A 24506-nucleotide genomic window follows, 5' to 3' on the forward strand; every position below is an offset into this window, starting at 1 on the left:
ACATGGCCAATTAAAATAGACAAAACTATCCTGTGGTGTGGTGTCATGACTCTGTTATTCTAGGAATCTTAACTTCACACACACACACACACACACACACACGTACATATCATGTTCTTTATCAGTAATAACATCAAGATTAGATGCAACCAAGTGCTACCAAAATTTCACACATATTATTGCAACTCAAAACTATAATTTAAAGCTTACTATTCCTCAACAATTTAATTCACAGATTAAATGAAATTGGAATCATGACAGGTTTCCAAGATCTGAATAATATCTGCTGTGACTTAAGAGAACATGACATTTAACAATTACTGAAACTAATAGTCACGGTGGCTCGGTGGGTAGCACTGTCGCCTCACAGCAAGAAGGTCCTGGGTTTGATCCCCAGGCGGGGCAGTCCGGGTCCTTTCTGTGTGGAGTTTGCATGTTCTCCCCATGTCTGCGTGGGTTTCCTCCGGGAGCTCCGGTTTCCTCCCACAGTCTAAAAACATGCAGTGTTCAATCATATGTTCATTCATTCATTTTCATGCACTTCTACATCCTGACAAGGGTTGTGATAGGTCATGGAAATATTGTATGCAAAGTATCACTACACCCTAAATAGTGCGTCAACACACGCATAGTGTTTCCAATCCTCTTTGGCATGTTTTCCTGAGGTGGAAGAGATTATCAACACACACAGAGAGAATACAAAACTCCTCATAGACAGTTACTGGAAACAAGAATCAAAGCCAGAACCCAGAACCATGTTGCTATGCGGCACCTACTCCACCCTGTACCATTGTGCTGCCCAGCTTCTAATCAGATGTATTAAACTTTCTTCTTCTATTTATCACTATTAAATCCAATGAAACACCGTAAGTAAATTCTACACACATATACACCGATCAGCCATAACATAAAACCACCTTCTTATTTCTACACTCACTGTACATTTTATCAGCTCCACTTACCATATAGAAGCACTTTGTAGTTCTACAATTACTGACAGTAGTCCATCTGTTTCTCTGCATACTTTGTTAGCCCCCTTTCATGCTGTTCTTCAATGGTCAATAGTGTGTGTTTTGCTGGTTTGAGTGGATAAGACACAGCAATGCTGATGGAGTTTTTAAACACCTCACTGTCACTGCTGGACTGAGAATATTCCACCAACCAAATATAATATCCAGCCAACAGCGCCCCGTGGGCAGCATCCTGTGACCGCTGATAAAGGTCTAGAAGATGACCAACTCAAACAGCAGCAATAGATGAGCGATCGTCTCTGACTTTACATCTACAAGGTGGACCAACTAGGTAGGAGTGTCTAATAGAGTGGACAGTGAGTGGACACGGTATTTAAAAACTCCAGCAGCGCTGCTGTGCCTGATCCACTCATACCAGCACAACACACACTAACACACCACCACCATGTCAGTGTCACTGCAGTGCTGAGAATGATCCACCACCCAAATAATACCTACTCTGTAGTGGTCCTGTGGGGGTCCTGACCATTGAAAAACAGACTAAAAAGGTACGTAGAGAAACAGACTGACTACAGTCAGTCAATTGTAGAACTACAAAGTGCTTCCATATTGTAAGTGGAGCTGATAAAATGGACACAAGGAAACAAGGAGGTGGTTTTAATGTTATGGCTGATCTATATAAATTAATTCCAACCAATCAAAGGAACACACAAAAAAAAGAACACATCGTCTGGGCATATGGTGGATTTAGGGTCCCTGTGCAGTGCAGGAGGTCTAATTTAAACCCACAGGGCCAATGCAGCTGCCCAACCCCAAATGGAAGCACACGCCAGAGAACAAGAGAGACCAAGAGAAGTAGGAAATAGGCCACGCGAACTTTTCAACTTAGAGACCTGAACACTACCTGGCTATTATATTTCTATAAATTCACACAGGTATAACCACATGAGCCAAGCAACACACACAACGTGAAGCATTTCCAGATCCTTCTTACCACGATGGGCCTCTGAATCCGTTCGTTTGTCTCCATGGCAGTCTTCCCTTGCCACGGCCACCCAGATTCACTTAGAGTCCACTCCAAATGTGGTGTCGTCACACAAGGGTGTGTGCGTCAGCGTGTGTCCAAAAAGTTTTAAAAGTGTTATAGAAAAGGTCCGATATCTTTGCCAACCTCAAACCCCCAACCCGCATTCCTCTTCTGTCTTTCTGCTTCTCTTTCTGTCTCTTGCTCATACATGCACTGGAGCTGGAACCTGAACTCAGTTCACTGGGAAAGATGGAGGGGGAGTCGGATTGCAGGACTTGTGCTACATTTGCAAACTGGGGGTTAAATTTAGCTGTTATACGCAGGGGCAATTCCCCCCACCCCTTTCTCTCTTCAAATTTAGCCGTGGTGTGAGGTGGTGTATAACAAATCGTGGCTGGGAATGCAGTTCTAAACCCAAAGTGTGTGTTTATGTGTGTGTAGAGTTGGGGTTTGAGGGAGAAAGTGGCAAGTATAACTACCACAAACTTTTCTAATCATACATTCTGCCAGGAATCGTATTTACAAACTCATGGTTTGTCAGGCCATGTTTTTTTAAACCAAGAATTCCTAACAGGTGGACAGAATTACAGGGCTGGGTTCTTTATTAACAACTACAGCTCAACAGAGAATTATGTCGTCAGTACAAATACTATTCAATCATGTATCTTCAATAGTTACTCCTGGTAAGGGTTGGGATGGTGTTGGAAGCCACAGTCTGATCAGCAATTATACTTTGTTTAACAATTTTCAATCGGGGTAATCTACAATCAGTAGTTAATCTATCTACCAGCAGGATCAAAACCAGGTTCCTGGGATGCCCAAAAGAATAACAAAAAAGGTAAACATTAAAAATAAATAATTATATTAGTAGGTATATTTTAAATATTAATTTTTATTAGAAAATAAGTGTTTTTTTAAATCATTTTATATATAGATTTTATAATTAAAATATCACTTTTTAATAAGTTTATATATGTATATATAATTATTTTATTGTTTTATATATATATTTTATAAATATTGTTTTATATATGTTTTTTAGGATTTTATTTTACTGTTTTATATGTTTTTTTTTATTATTTTATTGTTTTATATATAGATTTTATTATTAAAATATCACTTTTTAATAAGTTTATATATGTATATATATAATTATTTGATTGTTTTATATATGTTTTTTATGATTTTATTTTACTGTTTTATATGTTTTTTTATTATTTTATTGTTTTATACATAGATTTTATTATTAAAATATATTTTTAATAAGTTAATACATATATAGTTATTTTATAGTTTCATATATATATATATATATATATATATATATATATATATATTATATATTGTTTTATATATGTTTTATATATAGATTGTATTATTAATATCACTTTTTAATACGTTTATATATATATACAGTATATATATAGTTATTTTATTGTTTTATATATATTTTATATATATAATATATATTGTTTTATATATGTTTTTATTATTTTATTGTTTTATATATAGATTTAATTATTAATATCACTTTTTAATAAGTATATATATATATATATATATATATATATATATATATATATATATATGGTTAATTTTATTGTTTTATATATAGTTTATATATATTGTTTTATATTATTTTATTGTTTTATATATAGATTTTATTATTAAAATATTACTTTTTAATAAGTTTATAAGTTTATATAAGTTTTATATATATATATATATATACTTTCTCATACATAAACAGCTTCAACTCACAAATGTTAACTAATTACAAAATCATTAGTAATAATTTCAAACTAGGGTGGCACTGTGACTCGATGGGTAGCACTGTTGCCTCACAGCAAAAAGGGCCTGGGTTCGAATTCCCTGGTAGAGCGATCTGGGTCCTCTCTGTGCTGAATTTTGGTATGTTCTCCATGTGATTGCGTGGGTTTCCTCTGGAAGATCCGGTTTCCCCACACAATCAACAGACATGTAGTTAGGTTAAATGGAGCTACTGAATTCCCCTAAATGTGAATGTGTGTGTGTGATTGCCCTGTGATTGACTGGCCACCTGTTTGGGGGTGTTTCCTACTTTTCGCACGGTGAATTGTACCCACACTCTAAATAGGATTTTTCAGTGGTAAAAGAAGCAACAATTATCAAACAAATTGAAGTTAAGGAAAGTAAAACAATGCTTTATGTTTATTGCTATAGTAAAGTTATTTAGCTTTTGTTATACTATCTGTGTAATGCAAATACACGAGAAACTGTCATATTAAGCACAAGCATTCAAAGAAAAGGTGACAGATTACATATAAATTACAAATTGCCAGACAGTCTAATAATTGTTTAAAAATGCTGTAAGTCTTTGTTTACTTTATTGCTTTTCTTTCAACACTTGTCAGTTCAGCGCGCGGGTGGCGCAGCTGTCTATTACGCTAGCCAACCGCTATAGACCGGCCAGGCGTTGAAAAAGATTTTGATTGGTCATGAGTAAGGATTGGCGGTCTTAAACGTTCAATGTGACACTCACCAACAGGCGATTTAGTGCAACCAAAGAGGTTCTACCAGCGTCTGAACAGTGTCTAAGCAGTGTTTCTAAAATCCACCAGTATGAGGACAGCAGAGGATGATGGATGATGCAAAGCTATGTATGGAACACTCAGACCCTTATACAAAATACTACTATTTCAACAAGTGACCATTTATAATATCAAGTTCTGCTAACACATGGCCTTAAATTAATTTTTACCCACCCGTGAACGTCTTTTAAATCTTGTTTATCTGGTTATATCTGACACCATTATGCCAAGGTTGGAACTTAGTGTTAGAATACCCACAAGGGTTAAGGGCCCAGCAGGTCCTTTGCAGATTAGGGGTTAAATCCCATAACCTTCATACTGCTAGCCTGGAAAGCTAACTACTGAGTGACCACTGCCCTAATCACGGAGTTTGAGATTGGTATTTCTTGCCAGTAGGGGGCACACTTTAATCACCAGGATGTAATTTAACCAAGAAAAAAATATTACACCTTCTACCTACTATTGGCAGTACCCGTGTTCAACCACACATCTGATTATCTTCTTATCTCTTTCTTTATGTTTATGTTTATATATACCAGGCATAACATTATGACCACTGACAGGTGAAGTGAATTACACTGATTATCCCTTCATCATGACACCCGATAGTGGGTGGGATATATTAGGCAGCAAGTGAACATTTTATCCTCGAAGTTGATGTGTTAGAAGCAGGAAAAATGGGCGAGTGTAAGGATTTGAGCAAGTTTGACAAGGGCCAAACTGTGATGGCTAGACGACTGAATCAGAGCATCTCCAAAACTGCAGCTCTTGTGGGATGTTCCCGGCCTGCAGTGGTCAGTATCTATCAAAAGTGGTCCAAGGAAGGAACAGCCATGGGCGGCCAAGGCTCATTGATGCACTTGGGGAGCGAAGGCTGGCCCGTGTGGTCTGATCCAACAGACGAGCTACTGTAGCTCAAATTGCTGAACACGTTAATGCTGGTTCTGATAGAAAGGTGTCAGAATACACAGTGCATCACAGTTGCAGTTTTGCTGTTTTGGCAACGAAAGGGGGACTAACACAATATTAGGAAGGTGGTCAGAATGTTATGCTTGGTCGGTGTATTTCTTAGTTTATATTAATTCGCCTTGGTTATATAACACAAACGCTCATTAAGCACTTTATTATGTTCACTGGTTTGCACTAAGTTAGTATTAAGTTACAGTACTTTAATATTATAAAAAATATAATATATATATATATATATATATACTGTATATATAAATATATAATATATAGAAAATATATTTCATATCTTACTTTAACCAACATTATTGTTTTTTGTTAATATAAATGCATTCTATAATCAATACCTGCAACATGTTCCAAAAAAGTAAGGACGGGGACAATTAAAAACTATGTGCAATGGGTATAAAATGCCTAGTCCTTCATAAGCAAGGATGGGACAAGGAAAGCCACTTTAGCATCAGTAAATAATCTAACAGTTTAAGAATAATGTTTCTCAACAAGCAATTGCCCTTTACAGTACTATCATTTAATATCATTAAAATTTAATACATTTGAAAAAAAGATCTGAGTAAAGTGCAAGACTGAAACCACCAATGAATGCCTTTAAACTCTCAGACATTATTAGAACAACATGCTTCTTTGATGGATTTTACCACATTAGCTTCCACATCAGAATACAGAATACTGTTCTAGTATTCACAAATGCACTTTAATATGGTACTACACCCAGAAAAAGTGTCCTAAAAGCTAAAAATGGCAGCAATATGCGCAGTAAAAACATGTATTTTGTTCTGACAAGTCACTACACTTTGTAGTTCTACAATGACTGACTGTAGTCCATCTATTTCTCTACATACTTTTTTACCCTGCTTTCACCCTGTTCTTTAATGGTCAGGACCCCCACAGGACCACTACAGAGTAGGCATTATTTAGGTGGTGGATCTTTCAGAGCACTGCAGTGACACTGACATGGTGGTGGTGTGTTAGTGTGTTGTGCTGGTATGAGTGGATCAGACCCAGCAGCGCTCCTGGAGTTTTAAAATACCGTCTCCACTCACTGTCCACTCTATTAGACACTCCTACCTAGTTGGTCCACCTTGTAGATGTAAAGTCAGAGACAATCGCTCATCTATTGCTGCTGTTTGAGTTGGTCATCTTGTAGACCTTCATCGGTGGTCACAGGACGCTGCCCACGGGGCGCTGTTGGTTGAATATTTTTGGTTGGTGGACTATTCTCAGTCCAGCAGTGACAGCGCTGCTGTGTCTGATCCACTCATACCAGCACAACACACACTAACACACCACCACCATGTCAGTGGCACTGCAGTGCTGAGAATGATCCACCACCTAAATAATACCTGCTCTGTGGTGGTCCTGGGAGAGTCCTGACCATTGAAGAACAGCATGAAAGGGGGCTAACAAAGCATGCAGAGAAACTACAAAGTGCTTCTATATAATAAGTGGAGCTGACAAATTGGACAGTGAGTGTAGAAATAAGGAGGTGGTTTTAATGTTATGGCTGATCTGTGTATCTTAAGTTTTATTTCCTTCACAAGAACACAGCTGACCCTGTCAAACTAGACAGAACAAAGCCAACAGATGACCTCTTCAAATTTTCAAAAAGTAATACATAATAATTAGAGATCTAGTTTGCTTTTCTTACACCCACAGTGTTCCTCTTGAGCATAGCACAAATCTGTTCTGCCATGCCTGTGGCACTTTTAATTAAAATTTTACTCAAATTAAAATTACATACTTTCAAGACGAGTTAAAAAAGGCAGTGATGTTTTGTTGTGCAGCTGCCATCTGGGAGGGTGATCAAATAATAGCCTGTCCATTATCTGTCTTCTCACATAGAAAGCTGGTCTATTGTTCTAGCACCAGTGAATGCATGTGTGAGTGTGTGTGTGTGTGTGTGTGTGTATGTGTAGCTGACAGTGGCGCTGATATATAACCCAGGCTGTTTCGGGTGCCCGGCGACTTCCACATTACATTCATGGCTCATCACACACACAAACACATGCGCAAACACACACACACACACACACAGAGCTTCATTTCCCTTCTGCTCTTCCTACGGCGCAGCATGATTCAGAGGTCTTGTCACCATGGCAACCTGGGCCGATATAGCACCGTGTGTGCCTGTGTGTTCATCTGTGTGTACACACGTGGGTGTGTATGAGACTGAGGCCTACACTGTGGGTTTTTTTCTAGGCCCTTGGCTGCCAAAGACAGGGGAGCCAAATGTACATACAGTATACTTCCTCGCCGTATAGCTGTATAAGAGCAGTCCGCAGTATTTCCTCACACCTCCTTACAAAAGAGATAGTCCTAACTATATCTGTATCGCTGGTACTACAAAATATGGGCTTGTTTAGTCATGACTGAATATGATCTTGACTGACATGACTCAGTCACATCATTCTGGAATATTCTGATTTATTGTAATTGGTTGCTTAGGTCTCACTCACTGTCTTAACCACTTATCCAATCACAGTGGATTGCAGTGGGGTGCTGGAGCCTATCCCAGCTTTTTCAATGGGCGCAAAGCACACAGTAATACCCTGGACAGGGCACCAGTCTATCGCAAGGCAGACACATATACACACACACACACACACACACACATCCACACACACCCATTTACCCATAGGATAATTCAGTGTCTCCAATTAACCTGACTGGATGTTTTTGGACTGTGGGAGGAAACCGGAGCCCCCGGAGGATACCCACGCAGACACGGGGAGAACATGCAAACTCTGCACAGAAAGGACCCGGACCGCCCCGCCTGGGGATCGAACCCAGGACCTTCTTGCTGTGAGGTGACAGTGCTACCCACTTAGTGGTGGCTTAGGTGTCACCCAGAAACATTGGGCACAAAGCAGAATGTTGACAGGGTGCCAATTCATTGCAGGGCATCACTCATCCATTAATGCCCCTGTTCCATTCCATTACAATACAGTATGTACCTATCTTTGTCAGCTGCACAAGGGTACATATAAATGTTGGAGGGGCAATAACAACAATAGCAAAAGCAACAACAGGATGATTTCCAGTTTTGGTCTTTTATGTTCTGTAGCCCAGTGGTCCCCAATCACTGGGCCACGGACCGTCATTTATTTCTGGGCCACATAGAAATAATAAATAATTAGAGATCTCTACAAGAGCAAGAGCAATTAAATTTCCAATGCTCTTTGGGTGTTATTGTCCCCAGTCACCACTAGGTGGGAGCAGCGTCTCGTTGCAGCGAAAAAAAGCTCAGGATTCACACTGATTTTCCATTCTATTGTTATTCTATTTTAAATTCTCCTGCCCCTGTCGGTCCGTGAAATTATATCTTATGAAACCGGTCAATGGTGCAAAAAAGGTTGGGGACCGCTGCTGTAGCCTATACTAAGCATTTAGTTTAATTGCATTTACGTTATAAATAGCGTGTTTGTAATGACTCATACCAATTGCATTGGATCATCCAATGGTCTGCAGTTTTCCTGTCCACCCATATTGCCAGCTCCAGCGCACTTGCTCTCTGGCCAAGAAGGTTGACCATATTTAGCATTGGTACTAAGGTACAGTGTGGATGACTTGTGAATGGAAACAACCACTAAATGTGCGCTCATAGATTTCAAAATGTCCTGCACCATAGGGTACCGTGCAGTGATAAAAGGCCATTAGTCACTCACAGCTAGGTGCATGTTAGAGCAAACTACAGTGGTACCTTGTAACGCAACGTCCCCCAAGCTCAAAATCTTTGAAACTCAACGCCCTTCGTCGAGAAATTTGGACCCTTAAACTCGACGTGTTCAGCTTTTTATTAAAAAATTTATTTATTTAATTTCAATTAACAATGAACAGCCGCTTTGTTCACAGCTTCGCAAAGTGTGCATATGAGACGAATCTGCATTTGTGTGGAATAACCGTCAAATCCACTCTAAAAGCTCCACATGTATTGTTCTCACTGTTTCACTTTTAAACTTGTGTTACAGCTCAGGGTGCTGAGAAATCGCAAGAATGAGCTTTTCTGAGAACGTCTAAAATGCTTATTGTTAAAAAAAGCTTAACGTGACTTAATGTATTAAAAGAGCGACATAGAAACACTAAACCTCTCTTAATTATTACTGCTCATAAATTCTCTCCACTAATAAAATTCCTCGCTCGTTGTTTTAGTACAATAAGTCATGTTAAGCTTTGTGCACCGCCACACTCCAAAAGCGGTTTTGCTGTGTCTCATGTGAATGCGCCTTTACGGAATACGGTATTCCAAGATCAAGCATCTCCACGATTAAGAAACATAAGGAAACAATAAAGAAGTAAAGGTAAAGAGCAGGTTTTATTCTATTTTCGTATTGATTTTACCTATATAATTAATTTTCAATTGTATTTCAGTGTTTTTATTATATTTGTGTCATTTTCAGTGTATAAGTGTCAAAAACAACCACATTATTTTTTTAGACTAAAATATATGCAGTTCCATGGGACCAACGCATTAACAGCTTTCCACATACATCCTTATGGAAAAATCTACCTTGAAACTTGACGCCTTTTAAACTCAACGCCACTCCCAGAACCAACTGATGTTGAGTTTCAAGGTACCACTGTATGTGTGTTTTAGTAGAGGTGGGAGGACACTAGAGTACCATAGGAAACCCATAGACAGATGGGTTCAAACCTACATCCCAAAGACCCTTTTGGTGTAGGGGGTACACCTTACATGCTGCACTATTGTTACTGAGTGCTGTTCGATATCAACTAAGTTTCAGATACGTGAGCCTTGTCCCAAACCACATTCTACTAACTAATTTAGGCTGCTTTCACATGATACACTGTAAAACCTTTTTCCAGGACCTTGATTTTCCAGGACCTTGAGACCTTTTTTGGGTGGCAACTTGTTATCCTAACATTTTGCTTTGCAGCTTATCGTCTCACATCACAAAGCAATTCACTGACCTTGTTCAAACTCACCTAGAGTCAAGGTATAAAACATAATAGTACCAAATCTGGGAGGTAAAGTTCCCAGTATTTGGGGACGGGAGGGATACCACTTAGTATGATACCCCTCGCGGGCAGGCAAATGTCATACAGCAGGGGCATGGAAAACAGGACGCATGAAAGGAAAGGAAGTATTTCAGCATGACACAGGAACCTTTCTTAAAATGTCAAGTCAACATGAGGGACTGAGCTACAGGTGCAGAATGTGTAGGTGATGGAACACTGTGTACCCAGGGACTGATTATTCAGTTAAATGAAGCGAAGAAGCGAAGCGAGTAATAAATGGCCAGAATTAACTCTGTTCTTTACCATTAACTGATGTAGAGCCAAAAATTTAAAGCACAGACATTGTTTTAGCTAAGGCTCACAATGTCCCTTATTATTTTATATTTTAAGGCCATGATTTATACACTTTGGTTACATTCATGACAGGACAGGTAGTTACAGGTTACACAAGATGCATCAGTTCAAATTTTGTGCGGAGTTTGCATGGAGGAAACCCACAATGACTCGGGGAGAACATGCAAACGCTACACAGAAAGGACCCAGACCGCTCCACCTGGGATTCGAACCAAGGACCTTCTTGCTGTGAGGCGACAGTGCTACCCACCGGGCCACTGTGCCGCCCATGTTCGTTATTAAAAGTATATAGTAAAAACAGTATTAAAACAGAATCTCGGCCAGAACTGTGGCTCGGTGGGTAGCACTGTCGCCTCACAGCAAGAAGGTCCTGGGTTCAATCCCCAGGCGGGGTGGTCCGGGTCTTTTCTGTGCGGAGTTTGCATGTTCTCCCCGTGTCTGCGTGGGTTTCCTCCGGGAGCTCCGGTTTCTTCCCACAGTCCAAAGACAGTCAGGCTAATTGGAGACGCTGAATTGCCCTAGAGGTGTGTGAATGTGCGTGTGTGTGTGTGTCTGCCCTGCAATAGACTGGCGCCCTGTCCAAGGTGTTACTGTGTGCCTTGCGCCCATTGAAAAGCTGGGATAGGTTCCAGCACCCCCCCCCCCCCCCCCCCCACCTCACTTGGATGTCTTTGGACTGTGGGAGGAAACTGGAGCTCCCAGAGGAAACCCATGCAGACACGGGGAGAACATGCAAACTCCACACAGAAAGGACCAGGACCGCTCCACCTGGGAATCGTTCGTTATTAAAAGTATATAGTAAAAACAGTTGTATTTGTCAGACCAGTCGACCTTGTACTAATGCTCTGATGTCCAGTTAAGATGCCAGCATGCCCACTGTAGGTGATTTTGACAGTGAAGAGCACCTTGAGCACATTGACTGTCCTACAACTACACAGCGCTATACACAAAAGGGGTTCGATGCACAAAAGGGGTTCGTCTTGTGACACATTCACCTCATCACCAGTAATATATTGATCTGCACTTTGCGCCACGGTAGCCCTTCTGTCGGTCTGTATTCGGTATGTTAATTATTAACTGGTTGACCAATAATCGACAGAATGAATCATTGTTAAATGAATGACGTGTTCTTTTGGACTGAGAGTGTGAGAGGTCAGACTGCTGATTCGAGACTCGCCCTCACCCACCCTCAGTGGGTCATGCTAAACATCTGGACCAGTCGCCGACTAAAAAAGTGTGAAAGGCATTGCGAGCAGGTTGCAAGTGGCAGCGAGTGCTATGTCGAATTACAGCCAATGAGAATGCAAGATACGGGGTGAGGGGGAACCCGGGGGAGGAGTGTAAAAACGTGGGACGGGGCATATATGGACGGGTCATTCATTTAACAATGATTTATTCTGTCAATTATTGGTCAACCAGTTAATAATTAACATACCGAATACAGACCGACAGAAGGGCTACCATGGCGCAAAGTGCAGATCAATATATTACTGGTGATGAGGTGAATGTGTCACAAGACGAACCCCTTTTGTGCATTGAAACCCTTTTGTGTATAGCGCTGTGTAGTTATAGGACAGTCAATGTGCTCAAGGTGCTCTTCACTGTCAAAATCACCTACAGTGGGCATGCTGGCATCTTAACTGGACATCAGAGCAGTCGGCCAGTGATAGCTCAGTGATTAAGGTACTGGACTAGTAAACAGAAGGTTGCCGGTTCAAGCCCTGCCACCACCAAGTTGCCACTGTTGGGTCCCTGAGCAAGGCCCTTAACCCTCAATTGCTCATTGTGTAAGTCGCTTTGGATAAAAGCGTCTGCTAAATGCTGAAAATGTAAATGTAAATGTATATGATTTATATCAGAATCAGAATACATCGGCACACACACAAGCTTTACAGTATTTGTGACTTATCGTCCATGGCAAACCATAATACCAACACTGTATTGCATAAATATTTATTAACCTCCAACTCACTACAGAACAGACGATCCCTGCTGGTCGTGTTGCCAAATCCACTCAGATTCATTTATTTTTCCTACATCAGCGCATAAACAACTTTTATCGCTCGCTTATTGTTGACGTGCATTTTTGGACATGGTATTATTGAACCCCTTCGTCACTTCTCGCATGTGTTTTCGTGACAAAGCGTACTTTGGGAGACCAGACAGACTCGCCTGCAATTCCTCATGGTGATAGATCAGGTAGTGTGTGACCCCCTATAGCCGATCAGTCGTGTAGTGTGAAATACATAATGACTTAAAAGACTCCCGAGTGCAAGAGATCCAGTCGTGTAGTGTGAACTGTACAGCGAACTTGGCATAACTGAATTGCCGTAGGATTGCTAGGACCGCCTCATAGAGCAAATTAACAAGTAAACGTGAGGCACTTGAACACTACATGAATTAAAAACATTAAATCGTCAAACACAAACCTTAAATTTTAATGCATATTACACGGTACACAGATCATTCCACGGTCCTTGACGTGATTTTCACGGATGTGAATTAGGTAGAGTCTTACATATAATATCAAGCACTTTATTCCTGTCAGGGTTGTGGCAGGCCTGGTTCTACACAGTGAACACTGGGGGTGAGGCAACATTACTCCATTACATTACTGGTAGGGAGTTTTCCAAACCGTTACCAGAGTAGTGTTTTTAGTTGCCTTAGACTTCGACATCTTGGACACTCCAGCCCAACCATAGCCAATCATTTCTGTGTGGACGCCAGTCCAGGCGATAGCACCACTGTGTCACCCAAGCACCCTTAACCAATTTAATCAAACTATTATAGTCATTTATCGTTTTAATTTAAATAAAATTTATTCTTACTCCCACTTGGGTTTTTTTGCTTTGCATGATCCTTCCTCTGACATGCAGAATTTCTTCAGCTGTGTGAGGTTTGAGGGGTTTCTTTCATACACAGCCTGTTTCAAATCACCCCACAGCACCTCAATAGGATTAAGATCCGGGCTTTGACTTGACCATTCCAGAACTCTCCATTTCTTTCTTTTGAGCCATTCCTTGGTGGATTTACTGGAATGTTTTGGGTTGTTTTTATGTTGCATGGTCCACCTCCAATATTTAGTGTGTATGTTTTATTATTATTCAGGCCATTTCATCATTCACTTTTAAAACAAAAAAAAGGAAATTAAAATAGACACCTAAATGATCTCAATGTATACAAAATATTTTTATTGCCTTACCTGTCTCACAAAGCTGTTTGAGGTTGTGTCTGAAGAGGTGCTGCCATCAGAACGCTTAAAGCGACTCTTCCTCTTCGTGTATTTTCCCTGAGAAACAGAATGAAACAGAGGAAATCAGAAACGATCCCTGTGCACGCGCAGGCACACTGATGCACACTGTCCGTCCATCGTGTCCTGTCCCGATGTCCAGATATGATTATCCATGATTGCTAAATGTCCGCCAGCACACCGTGGACCCTGTAATATGACTAGTCTGCGTTGCCGCCGGTGACCTGCTGGCCCTAGACTAGGTCATGTGCTGTGATCGCGAGCGCTAGACTCCGTCACCATGGAGACCTGTGAAAGGCTAATTGGGTTTAGTGGCAATAAAAAGCCCTGACAGAACAGGCAGTGCTACAGCATCACTTATATACACACACACACACACACACACACACACACACACACACACACACACATAATTAATAAAAGAGCTCAACGGTTCTTCCTTCCTTTCTCAAGTTAATCAAGTCACACTAATGTAAGTACATGTTTACATAGTGTTGATATTGTTGGTGCAACCAGCCCCAGGTCTAGGCTCTTGTTATTGCTTTTATCTTGACATGTATACTCCACTTTTCTCTCACTAATCCAACAGATTTCAGGTATGGATTGGCAACCGTGAGGTGTGAATGAGTGTGTGATACCCAGTATAAACTGGTGCCCGGTCTAGGATATATGCAAAGCAGTGCATGAAGCATGATCAATCTAAAGCAGTCTGATTTTGCACAGACATAAGAGATTATTATTAATTATTACAATTTATATACACCGATCAGCCATAACATTAAACAACCTCCTTGTTCCTACATTCACTGTACCATATAAAAGCACTTTGTAGTTCTACAATTACTGACTGTAGTCCATCTGTTTATCTGCATGATTTGTTAGCCCCCTTATTTGGGTGGTGGATCATTCTCAGCACTGCAGTGACACTGACATGGTGGTGGTGTGTTAGTGTGTGTTGTGCTGGTATGAGTGGATCAGACACAGCAGCGCTGCTGGAGTTTTTAAACACCTCACTGTCACTGCTGGACTGAGAATAGTCCACCAACCAAGAATATCCAGCCAACAGCGCCCCGTGGGCAGCGTCCTGTGACCAATGATGAAGGTCTAGAAGATGACCGACTCAAACAGCAGCAATAGATGAGCGATCGTCTCTGACTTTACATCTGCAAGGTGTCATTGTCACTGTAGTGCTGAGAACGATCCACCACCCAAATAATACCTACTCTGTGGTGGTCCTGTGGGAGTCCTGACCACTGAAGAACAAGGTAAAAGCAGGGTAAAAAAAGCATGCAGAGAAACAGATGGATTACTGGACTAAGTGGAGCTGATAAAATGGACAGTGTGTGTAGAAACAAGGAGGTGGTTTTATGTTATGGCTGATCAGTGTATATCACAATTTCACAAATAAGGTCATAGATACAGCTGCTGGTAAAATGTGTGCTTATATTCCATATAAGGGACTGGGAAAGAAGGGTGCAGCATATACACATCACTGTCAGGTGGTAAAAAAAGACCGACCAAATGTCAGGGGTGGGAGGAGGACTGTGTCAATGAGAAACTTCCCGTTGACCAACACCAACTGAGGCTAATTGTTAATTATATATGGCAGATGCTGGAGGAGGTGGAGTCATGGGGAGATCATTTGAATGAAACTTTAAAAAAAGAGATGTGAAATGGGAAGAAAGAACAGAGAAAGACAGACATGGAGGGAATAATACATAGAATGATGCACAGGCGCCTCTATCCGCCTACCAGGGTCCTTATTCAGCGTTTGAAGACCCCGCCCACATAGTCCGGTCATCCCTCCCTGCAGGCACTGCCAATTATGCCAGCTAGATGTTGCCCAGCAGACCAGTGGCAACGCCGAGTTTTGAGCCGAGGATGATTCATCTTACACTTGCATGTCTTCGGACTGTGGGAGAAAACCCACACAGACACTCAGGACCTGGTATCTAACCCAGGACCTTCTCACTCTGAGGCGACAGTTCTACCCGACTACCCATACGATAAGTAAGAGGTATTGTTTTGTTTGTTTACTAGGATTTTAACGTCATGTTTTACACACTGTGGTTACATTAATGACAGAAACGGTAGTTACTCATTACACAAGATTCATCAGTTCACAAGGTTATATCGAACACAGTCATGGACAATTTAGTGTCTCCAATTCACCTCACTTGCATGTCTTTGGACTGTGGGAGGAAACCGGAGCACCCGGAGGAAACCCACACAGACACGGGGAGAACATGAAAACAGAACTCCACGCAAAAAGAACCCTGGGAATCATACCCAGGACCTTCTTGCTCTAAGGAGACTAGGGTTAGGGTTAGGGTAAGTAGGATAAGACCAATAAGTAAGAGGTGCATAAAGAAAAAATGAAAAAAAGGGTAGAAGAGAAGCCAAACTAAAGGGGAAACAAGAAAATACAACAAAAACAAGAGAATAACTAACAACAACAACAGAGGAAATGAATAAAAAGAAGAAAAGAGAAGATTAGAGAGGAGAGAAGAGTAAAAGTAATAAAATTAAGAAAAAATAAACAGAAGACAGGAGAAAGGCAAAAACAGAGAGAAAAGAGGACAACACGGTGGGATGATACAAGACCAGACAAAGAAATATGAGAGATAAGACTGGGTCAGACAAGACATTAAAAAATTTAGGGGATAAAAGGATGGGAAAAGAAATCAAATGAAAGGAGAGGATATGCAACAAAAAAAAGAACTGCAAGTACAGTCAACCCTTGAGTTACGAATGGTTTACCATACGAACATTTTGGGTTACGAACGATCTTTTTTAACTTAACGTACAAACTAATTTCGGATTACGAACCGAAATTCGCGAAACACGTTCCGAAGGGCTGTTCTTAAGTCAAAATGTTCATTAGTTAAACCTATTTTTCCCATAAGAAATAATGTAAATAGAATTAATCTGTGCCAGTCCTCCCAAACCTCCCCCTTACCTAACCTTTCTAATGTCTTAACTTGTCTTTTTTGTTATAAATACAACTATATTTTCCCCTTATCTTAAATTATAGAATAGACATTACTGTAATAAACAATAATAAACAATACACAGTAGTACTGTACTGTACATAAACACACATTACATTTCATACACCATAATACACCATCACAAACACTATAATAAATTTCCTCCTTATTTCAATAGTGTTGTATTTTGTAGGTGTAATTGCACGAAAGAAAGAATACTTTACTCAGCGGACTTCCTTCTTCTCTCTCACTCACTGACCCCTCTGTCTGATACACAGTGACGGCTACTGGCAGGAGTAACTATACAACAACAAATGTGATAGATTTTTTTCATTTTCTCAGCTCTGCACTCTCTCTGCACCTTATTTGGGCACATTTTAATATTGAAAACACCGGAAAAACACCATCCGCTAATGTTCACTCACTGTATATATACAGAGAGAGAGAGACGCTCAGAGTCAACTTGTTCGTGACGTCACGTGTTTCGAGAATTTCGGTTCATAATCCAAAATTTGTTCGTATGGTAAACCGTTATTTGTTCGTATGGTAAACTCAAGGGTCGACTGTATACAGTAAGCGAACATTCGGACAGCGGACGGTGTCAGTGTTTTCTTTATATTTTGTAAAGTTCTATATTAAAATGGCCCCAAAGAATGTGCAGAGAAAGCTTAGTGGTGAGAAAATGAACAAATCTATTACTATTTGTTGTGTTGTGTAATTACTCCTGCCAGTAGCCGTCACTGTGTATCAGACAGAGGGGACAGTGAGTGAGAGAGAAGAAGGAAAATATTCTTTTGAGCTATTACACCAACAAAATACAACACTATTGAAATAAAAAAGGAAATAATAGAGAAATATAAGAGTTATTGTTGTTTCTGGTAGATGCATTTTATAAAAAAAAAAAGAAGGAAATTTATTGTGGTGTATGGTACAGCACACGTACTGTACTGAAATGTGATGTGTGTTGTTTTATGTACAGTACAGTACTACTGTGTATTGTTGTTTATTATTGTTTATTACAGGAATGTCTATTCTATAATTTAAGATTTAAGGGAAAATATACTTGTATTTATAACAAAAAAAGAGCATTTAAGAAAGGTTAGGTAAGGGGGTGGTTTGGGAGGTCTGACACAAATTAATTCTATTTACATTATTTCTTATGGAAAATATGAGAAATAGGTTTAACTAATGAACATTTTGACTTAAGAACAGCCCTTCGGAACCACTTAAATTCGTAAGTCAAGGGTAGACAATTAAAGGAAAAAAGAAAAGAAGAAACAGTTAGGAAGATAAATCCTAAGAAAGAAATGAGCTTTGAACTAAAAAGAAAATGAAAAAAAGCAAAGGAAATAGAATAAAACCCATGCTGCTAAGGTAAAATGCGCTCCATCAGATCCTTGTCAATATTCCACTCACACACCAACCCACACAGACAAAAAAAGGTCTTTAAATGCCTAAAGCACATATTCCTGTGGATAAAATAACAAAATGAGAGAATAAAATGAGATTTCAGTTTAAAAAAAAATATGTGCGATCTATCAATAACCAGTGACTCATGTGGCCTCATGAGCTGAGTATCATTTTCACCTTCACTGGTGACTCTTCATTCTGATGACCATGTACTGTACCCATCAATGTTCTAATACTGGCAATCACCCCCGCACACGTTCTTAATCCAGACCTACCACCTAATCCACACCTACCAAACCGCCCACTCATTACAGACACACTTGCACACTCACTCACACATTCACACACGACCGGCTTTACCATCTTTTCCACCGCCTCCACACTGTTATGTATAGAGCTGATTCAGATAGAACACCTCTCGACAGCACTCGCAAAACACGCAGATGCTTTATATACAAATCGTGACACAAAATTGAGGCTGCACTTAGTAGCACTGAAATCTGATTTTATAGTGTGTGAAGGCACGGTCATTCAAAAATTTAAAAAACTGGCCAATAAACAAAAGGTGGCAGTAGTAACTATATGAAGTATAATGTTATGCTGGGGTATGATGCTCATTAGTGGTGGTGAATTCGGGTCATTTTATGGACTCGGGTTAATCTGAGTCCCTCAGTAATCTGATCCGGTTCACTTGAGTCACTTGTACTGAAGTACTGCATGAAAATGCATCCAGATATCACTTGTCTTCCATGCACGCATCTTCTGTAAATAAATCCTTCTCTCTTAATTCTCCTGGCACCTCACACTTTTCTTGTCAGTGACAAGTTGACACTTTTTACTAAGTGGAATCTTGATCATAGGGGATAGGGACAAGGAAGGGGGAGAGGGGGTGGACTCAACTACCAATCAGACGGGTATATTAATGGATCAAGGGTTCAAGGGGGATGGTCAACAACAAATTGCCATGGTAACTTGACCCAGTCAGGCAGCCACAGTGGCACCAAAACAAAGGGCTATGATACTCCTTAAGTGGTACAGTCCTAAAGTAGCCTGTAAGCATTTGCATTTTAATAATAATATAACTATATTTTGTTGTTGTTTTGCTTACAAGAAAATATGCTGCATTACTAATCTATACCACTACTACTGATAATAATAATAATAGCATGTGCATAAAATGAGCCACATAACGAACACCAGTGTGTTTAACGCTTGTATATTAGAATATGTAACTTATTACTTAGATTCACAGACTGGAGTAAAGCCAATTCAGCCAAATCATCTGTTCACTCGCCTTGTGTACTTCAGGACTCATAGGATCCGGGTTAACTGAGACCTCGGACTCTTGATTCCTGATTCAGTATGAAGATTCGAATCATTAACCCAGGTGATTCAGGAACCGCCCAGCTCTAATGCTCATTGCTTACTAGTCTCAGGGGTCGGCACTGAATCTCTAGAAAAATAAGTCTTAACAGTTGATGGGAACAAAGTGCTATTAGGGCAGTGCACTAAATAATATGTTTAATTCAACGTAAGTTAAATACAATTATTAAAAACAAATAACTATCATCAGGACGACATAAGCTATAAAGCTGATGTAGCAATAGAATAAATGTATAAATGTGAATAGCTGTGTTATTAAGTCTCTGCTAATATATATTAAGAAAATCAATCAGAGAGTGGCACAGTGGCTCGGTGGGTAGCACTGTTGCCTCATAGCAAGAAGGTCCAAAATCATGCAGTCAGGTTAATCAGAGCTACTAAAATTGCCCAAGATGTAAATGTACGGGTGTGTTCGAAAACCTAGTGAGCTGCCTTGCTGTCTTACTGCCTACACAGGCAGCTGCCTAAGTAGAGAGGATTCTAATAAGTCATCGACTTATAAGGCAGGTTATTCGAACGCACTACTTAGACAGGGATAACATCGGGTTTCGCTTACTAAGCTAACACAGTTAGCATCATGCCATTCAAACCAATGGGATGGGGTGGCACAACACGCTAGCATGTCAACTAACATCTCCCTCCGTGTACCAAAAAGGGTTAAATTCGCTGACAAGCCTGAATTTGTAAGTAAACTTGTGCAAGAATATACAAATTAACAATCAATAATAATTTATAACTCTTTTCTTTGAGAAAAGTTGTGCCGCACTGAATGCTGGGATTGCCTTCACTGTTAAGGCAGCATCAGATGCTCACTCGTTATTCTGTCAAAATAGCGTTCAGTTTTAAGGTGCCTTAGTAAACATCATCTTAAGGCGTCTAGGAATTCGGGAGCACACGTAGGATGACGTAAAATGATGTTTATGTAGAGAGCTCACTAGGTTTTCGAACACACCCTATTTGTGTGTTTGCCTTGAAATGGACTGGCGACCTGTCTAAATGTTTCTGACCTATCACCCAGTGAATCGTACCCTACCCTACCTAAACAATAAATGAATAATAAATACAATCACATAAAACATTCTTATTTAAATTTACCACCCACACAATAAGTCATGGGACTTCTTCAACTTCTTTACCTGTCAGTGGAGGAGTGTAACAGAGAGATAAATTTTTCTACAAGTGCCTGCTCCAACAAAATCAACAACTCGTACAAAAGAACCCAGACAACTATCTAAGAAACTGCAGGTCTTACTTGTCTTATAAAACTAGCTTTCAAAATCCCACCATAAAAATAGACTAGGCAAAGATGGCATAGCTGCAAAGTAAAAAACAGCTAACCAAAATAATCATAAAGGCTCATCTTACATTTGCCACCACATAATTCCACGATAACAACATTATACCAAAAGTCAAACAGTGTGGTGCATTGTTGTTTCAAGGCCTGAGGCCACCAAACTCTGCCTATGTCTAATTGCAAATCCACCTACTAGTATTTTAAGTGGGAGGGAAATGGGTTAACCTTAAAAAACTAATGGACGCAAAGAAAAATGGCAAAATTCACACAGACAGGGACTGACGCTCTGGATCTTGAGGCAGTAGTGAGTTACCAACATTACCTGTTATGCCACCTTGCTGCTACAGTGACAGTTGGGACAGTGGTAGCCTAGTGGGTAGAGCTTTGGGCTATTAACTGAAAGGCTGAGAGTTCGAATCCTAGTTCTGCAATGCAGCTACTGTTGGGCCCCTGAGCAAGGCCCTTAACTCTCTCTGCTTCAGGGGCGCTGTATGATGGCTGACCCTGCGCTCTGACCCCCACTTCCAAAACAAGCCGAGATATGCGAAGAAAGAATTTCATTGTACTGTACGTCTGTACACTGATCAACCATACAATTAAAACCACCTCCTTGTTTCTACACTCACTGTCCATTTTATCAGCTCCACTTACCATATAGGAGCACTTTGTAGTTCTACAATTACTGACTGTAGTCCATCTGTTTCTCTGCATGCTTTGTTAGCCCACTTTCATGCTGTTCTTCAATGGTCTGGACCCCCACAGGACCACCACAAATCAGGTATTATTTGGGTGGTGGATCATTCTCAGCACTGCAGTGACACTGACATAGTGGTGGTGTGTTAGCGTGTGTTGTGCTGGTATGAGTAGATAGAACACAGCAGCGCTGATGGAGTTTTTAAACACCTCACTGTCCCTGCTGGAGAGAGAATATTCCACCAACCAAAAATATCCAGCCAACAGCGCCCCGTGGGCAGCATCCTGTGACCACTGATGGAGGTCTAGAAGATGACCAACTCAAACAGCAGCAATAGATTATAGAGTGATCGTCTCTGACTTTACATCTACAAGGTGGACCAACTGGGTAGGAGTGTCTAATAAGAGTGGACAGAGTGTGTGTTGTGCTGGTATGAGTGGATCAGATACAGCAGCGCTGCTGGAGTTTTTAAATACCGTGTCCACTCAAACACACCACCACCATGTCATTGTCACTGTAGTGTTGAGAATGATCCACTACCCAAATAATACCGGCTCTATGGTGGTCCTGACCATTGAAGAACAGGGTGAAAGCAGGCTAAAAAAGTATGTAAAGAAACAGATGGACTACATCAATAGTTATAGAACTACAAAGTGCTGATCAAATGGACAATTTGTGTAGAAACAAGGAGGTGATCAGTGTGTATGTATATATGACAAATAAAGGCATTTTATTTTATAACTAACATAAGTGTAACAATATAACTATGTAGCCTAACACACAAATTGTAGATTATAGAAAATATTGATTGTTACTATAATACACTATAATAATATCAATGTAATTAATGAAATGTCATATGAACCAGCACTGCTAATGTACAATATGTAGCTTTCAGGGTGGATGTGGGTGTGGTCCAAATAAAGCTGGACTACTGAATGACATCATTCCTGTTTTATCCTGATGTGTTTAGTGTGTGTGTGTGTGTGTGTGTGTGTGTGTGTGTGTGTGTGTGTGTGAGTGAAATGTTTAAACCCAACAGGTTTATGCAACAGGAGCATCACTAAGGAGAACATCACCAAGACACACAACTGGACCCTAATGGTTATTGTTATACCTTCAATGTTACATTATATCACACACATTTGCACAATAAAAATTAAATGTATTACGTTTCTTAAAGTGCTTTTAAAGTTATAGAGTTAAAGATACACTTTGTTTAAGTGTCAGGTGTCAAAAAAAACAATGAATTCATGAATTCTGTTCAGAACACAGGAATCATTTAACGCTGTATTAGAAGACCAATTGCATTAATAGCTGGTTTTCTTTGCTTTTTCTATTATTTGTATGGACAATTGTACTTTACAAACACCTGGTCTAGTATACATAGATATATTTATGTACATATATATATATATTTGTAGTTTCCTTGAGAAATTGTTAGCTTTTCTTACCTGTGTGAGTGATCCATGGTGGTCGAACATATCCATCTGGATTTCCTGCGTAGATGTGGAAGGCGTCCTGGACATCCCTTTCTGTACCATTGATTTCAGCTTCAAGCTTTATTATTTCATTTACCGCTCGGTACTATATTTCATTGTTATTAATTGTCAAAACATTTTATTTATTTATTTATGTATTTTTTTCCAGGGTTTTATTGCTTGAGCGTGCTACATGGACTGTAGCGCTTCTTCTAATACCGGGCGATAGACGCGGCTCTCGGTAGTGATGCGTTGTTCGCGAGAGAGTCGGTTCATTAAGTCGGCTCTTTTTGGTACACTCTGGGAGTCGACTCGCGGTGCAGACGTGCACTTTGGTACGAAAACCACTGGTAGTACAAGTACTACTGCCAGGTGGTACACCAGGTGACCTTAATAAAATTTAAAATTATTCAAAATAAATATAAACATTGTTGATTTTTCACAATCTGTTTTTAAAAAGCATATATTTTATTTATTTATTTATTTATTTATTTATTTATTTATTTATTTATTTATTTATTTATTTATTTATTTATTTATTTATTTATTTATTTATTTATTTATTTATTTATTTATTTATTATAGGATGCGGGTGGCACGGTGGCTAAGTCTGTAGCACTGTCGCCTCACAGCAAGAAGGTCCTGGGCTCGATCCCCAGGTGGAGCAGTCCGGGTCCTTTCTCTTTGGAGTTTGCATGTTCTCCCCGTGTCTGCGTGGGTTCCCTCCGGGTGCTCCGGTTTCCTCCCACAGTCCAAAAACATGCAGCCAGGCTAATTGGAAACACTGAATTGTCCTATAGATACCTAGCCGCTAGATGCACAATCCAGTGCGTTGTAGTGCCGGTCCCAAGCCCGGATAAAATAGGGAGGGTCGTGTCAGGAAGGGCATCCGGTGTGATTGTGCCAAATCAATGCAGATCATGAGCCGACCCCGCAACCGAACGGGACAAAGGCCGAGGAAGAAGAATGTAGGATGTGGGCGGCACGGTGGCTAAGTGGGTAGCACTGTCACCTTACAGCAAGAAGGTCCTGGGATCGATTCCCAGGTGGGGCGGTCCTGGTCCTTTCTGTGTGGAGGTAAATTAGATACTAAATTAGATACTAGATTGGATACTAGATTG

The 24506-nt window shown here is 40.1% G+C and overlaps 1 protein-coding gene across 1 annotated transcript in view; it reads right to left on the reverse strand.

Moving 5' to 3' along the window:
• The window catches only part of cacnb1 (calcium channel, voltage-dependent, beta 1 subunit), a 50447-nt gene extending 26961 nt beyond the window's left edge, over positions 1-23486 (reverse strand). Inside the window, exons 1-2 of the mRNA XM_063018449.1 lie at positions 23359-23486; positions 14086-14172 (exon numbers count right to left, since the gene is read on the reverse strand). Of these exons, the coding sequence (XP_062874519.1) occupies positions 14086-14172; positions 23359-23448 (177 nt within the window). The 5' untranslated portion in view covers positions 23449-23486. The remainder of the gene's footprint in view (positions 1-14085; positions 14173-23358) is intronic.
• Between the last annotated feature and the right edge of the window lie 1020 nt (positions 23487-24506).

Source organism: Trichomycterus rosablanca, chromosome 22, assembly GCF_030014385.1.
Source record: "Trichomycterus rosablanca isolate fTriRos1 chromosome 22, fTriRos1.hap1, whole genome shotgun sequence".
Classification (NCBI taxonomy): domain Eukaryota; kingdom Metazoa; phylum Chordata; class Actinopteri; order Siluriformes; family Trichomycteridae; genus Trichomycterus; species Trichomycterus rosablanca.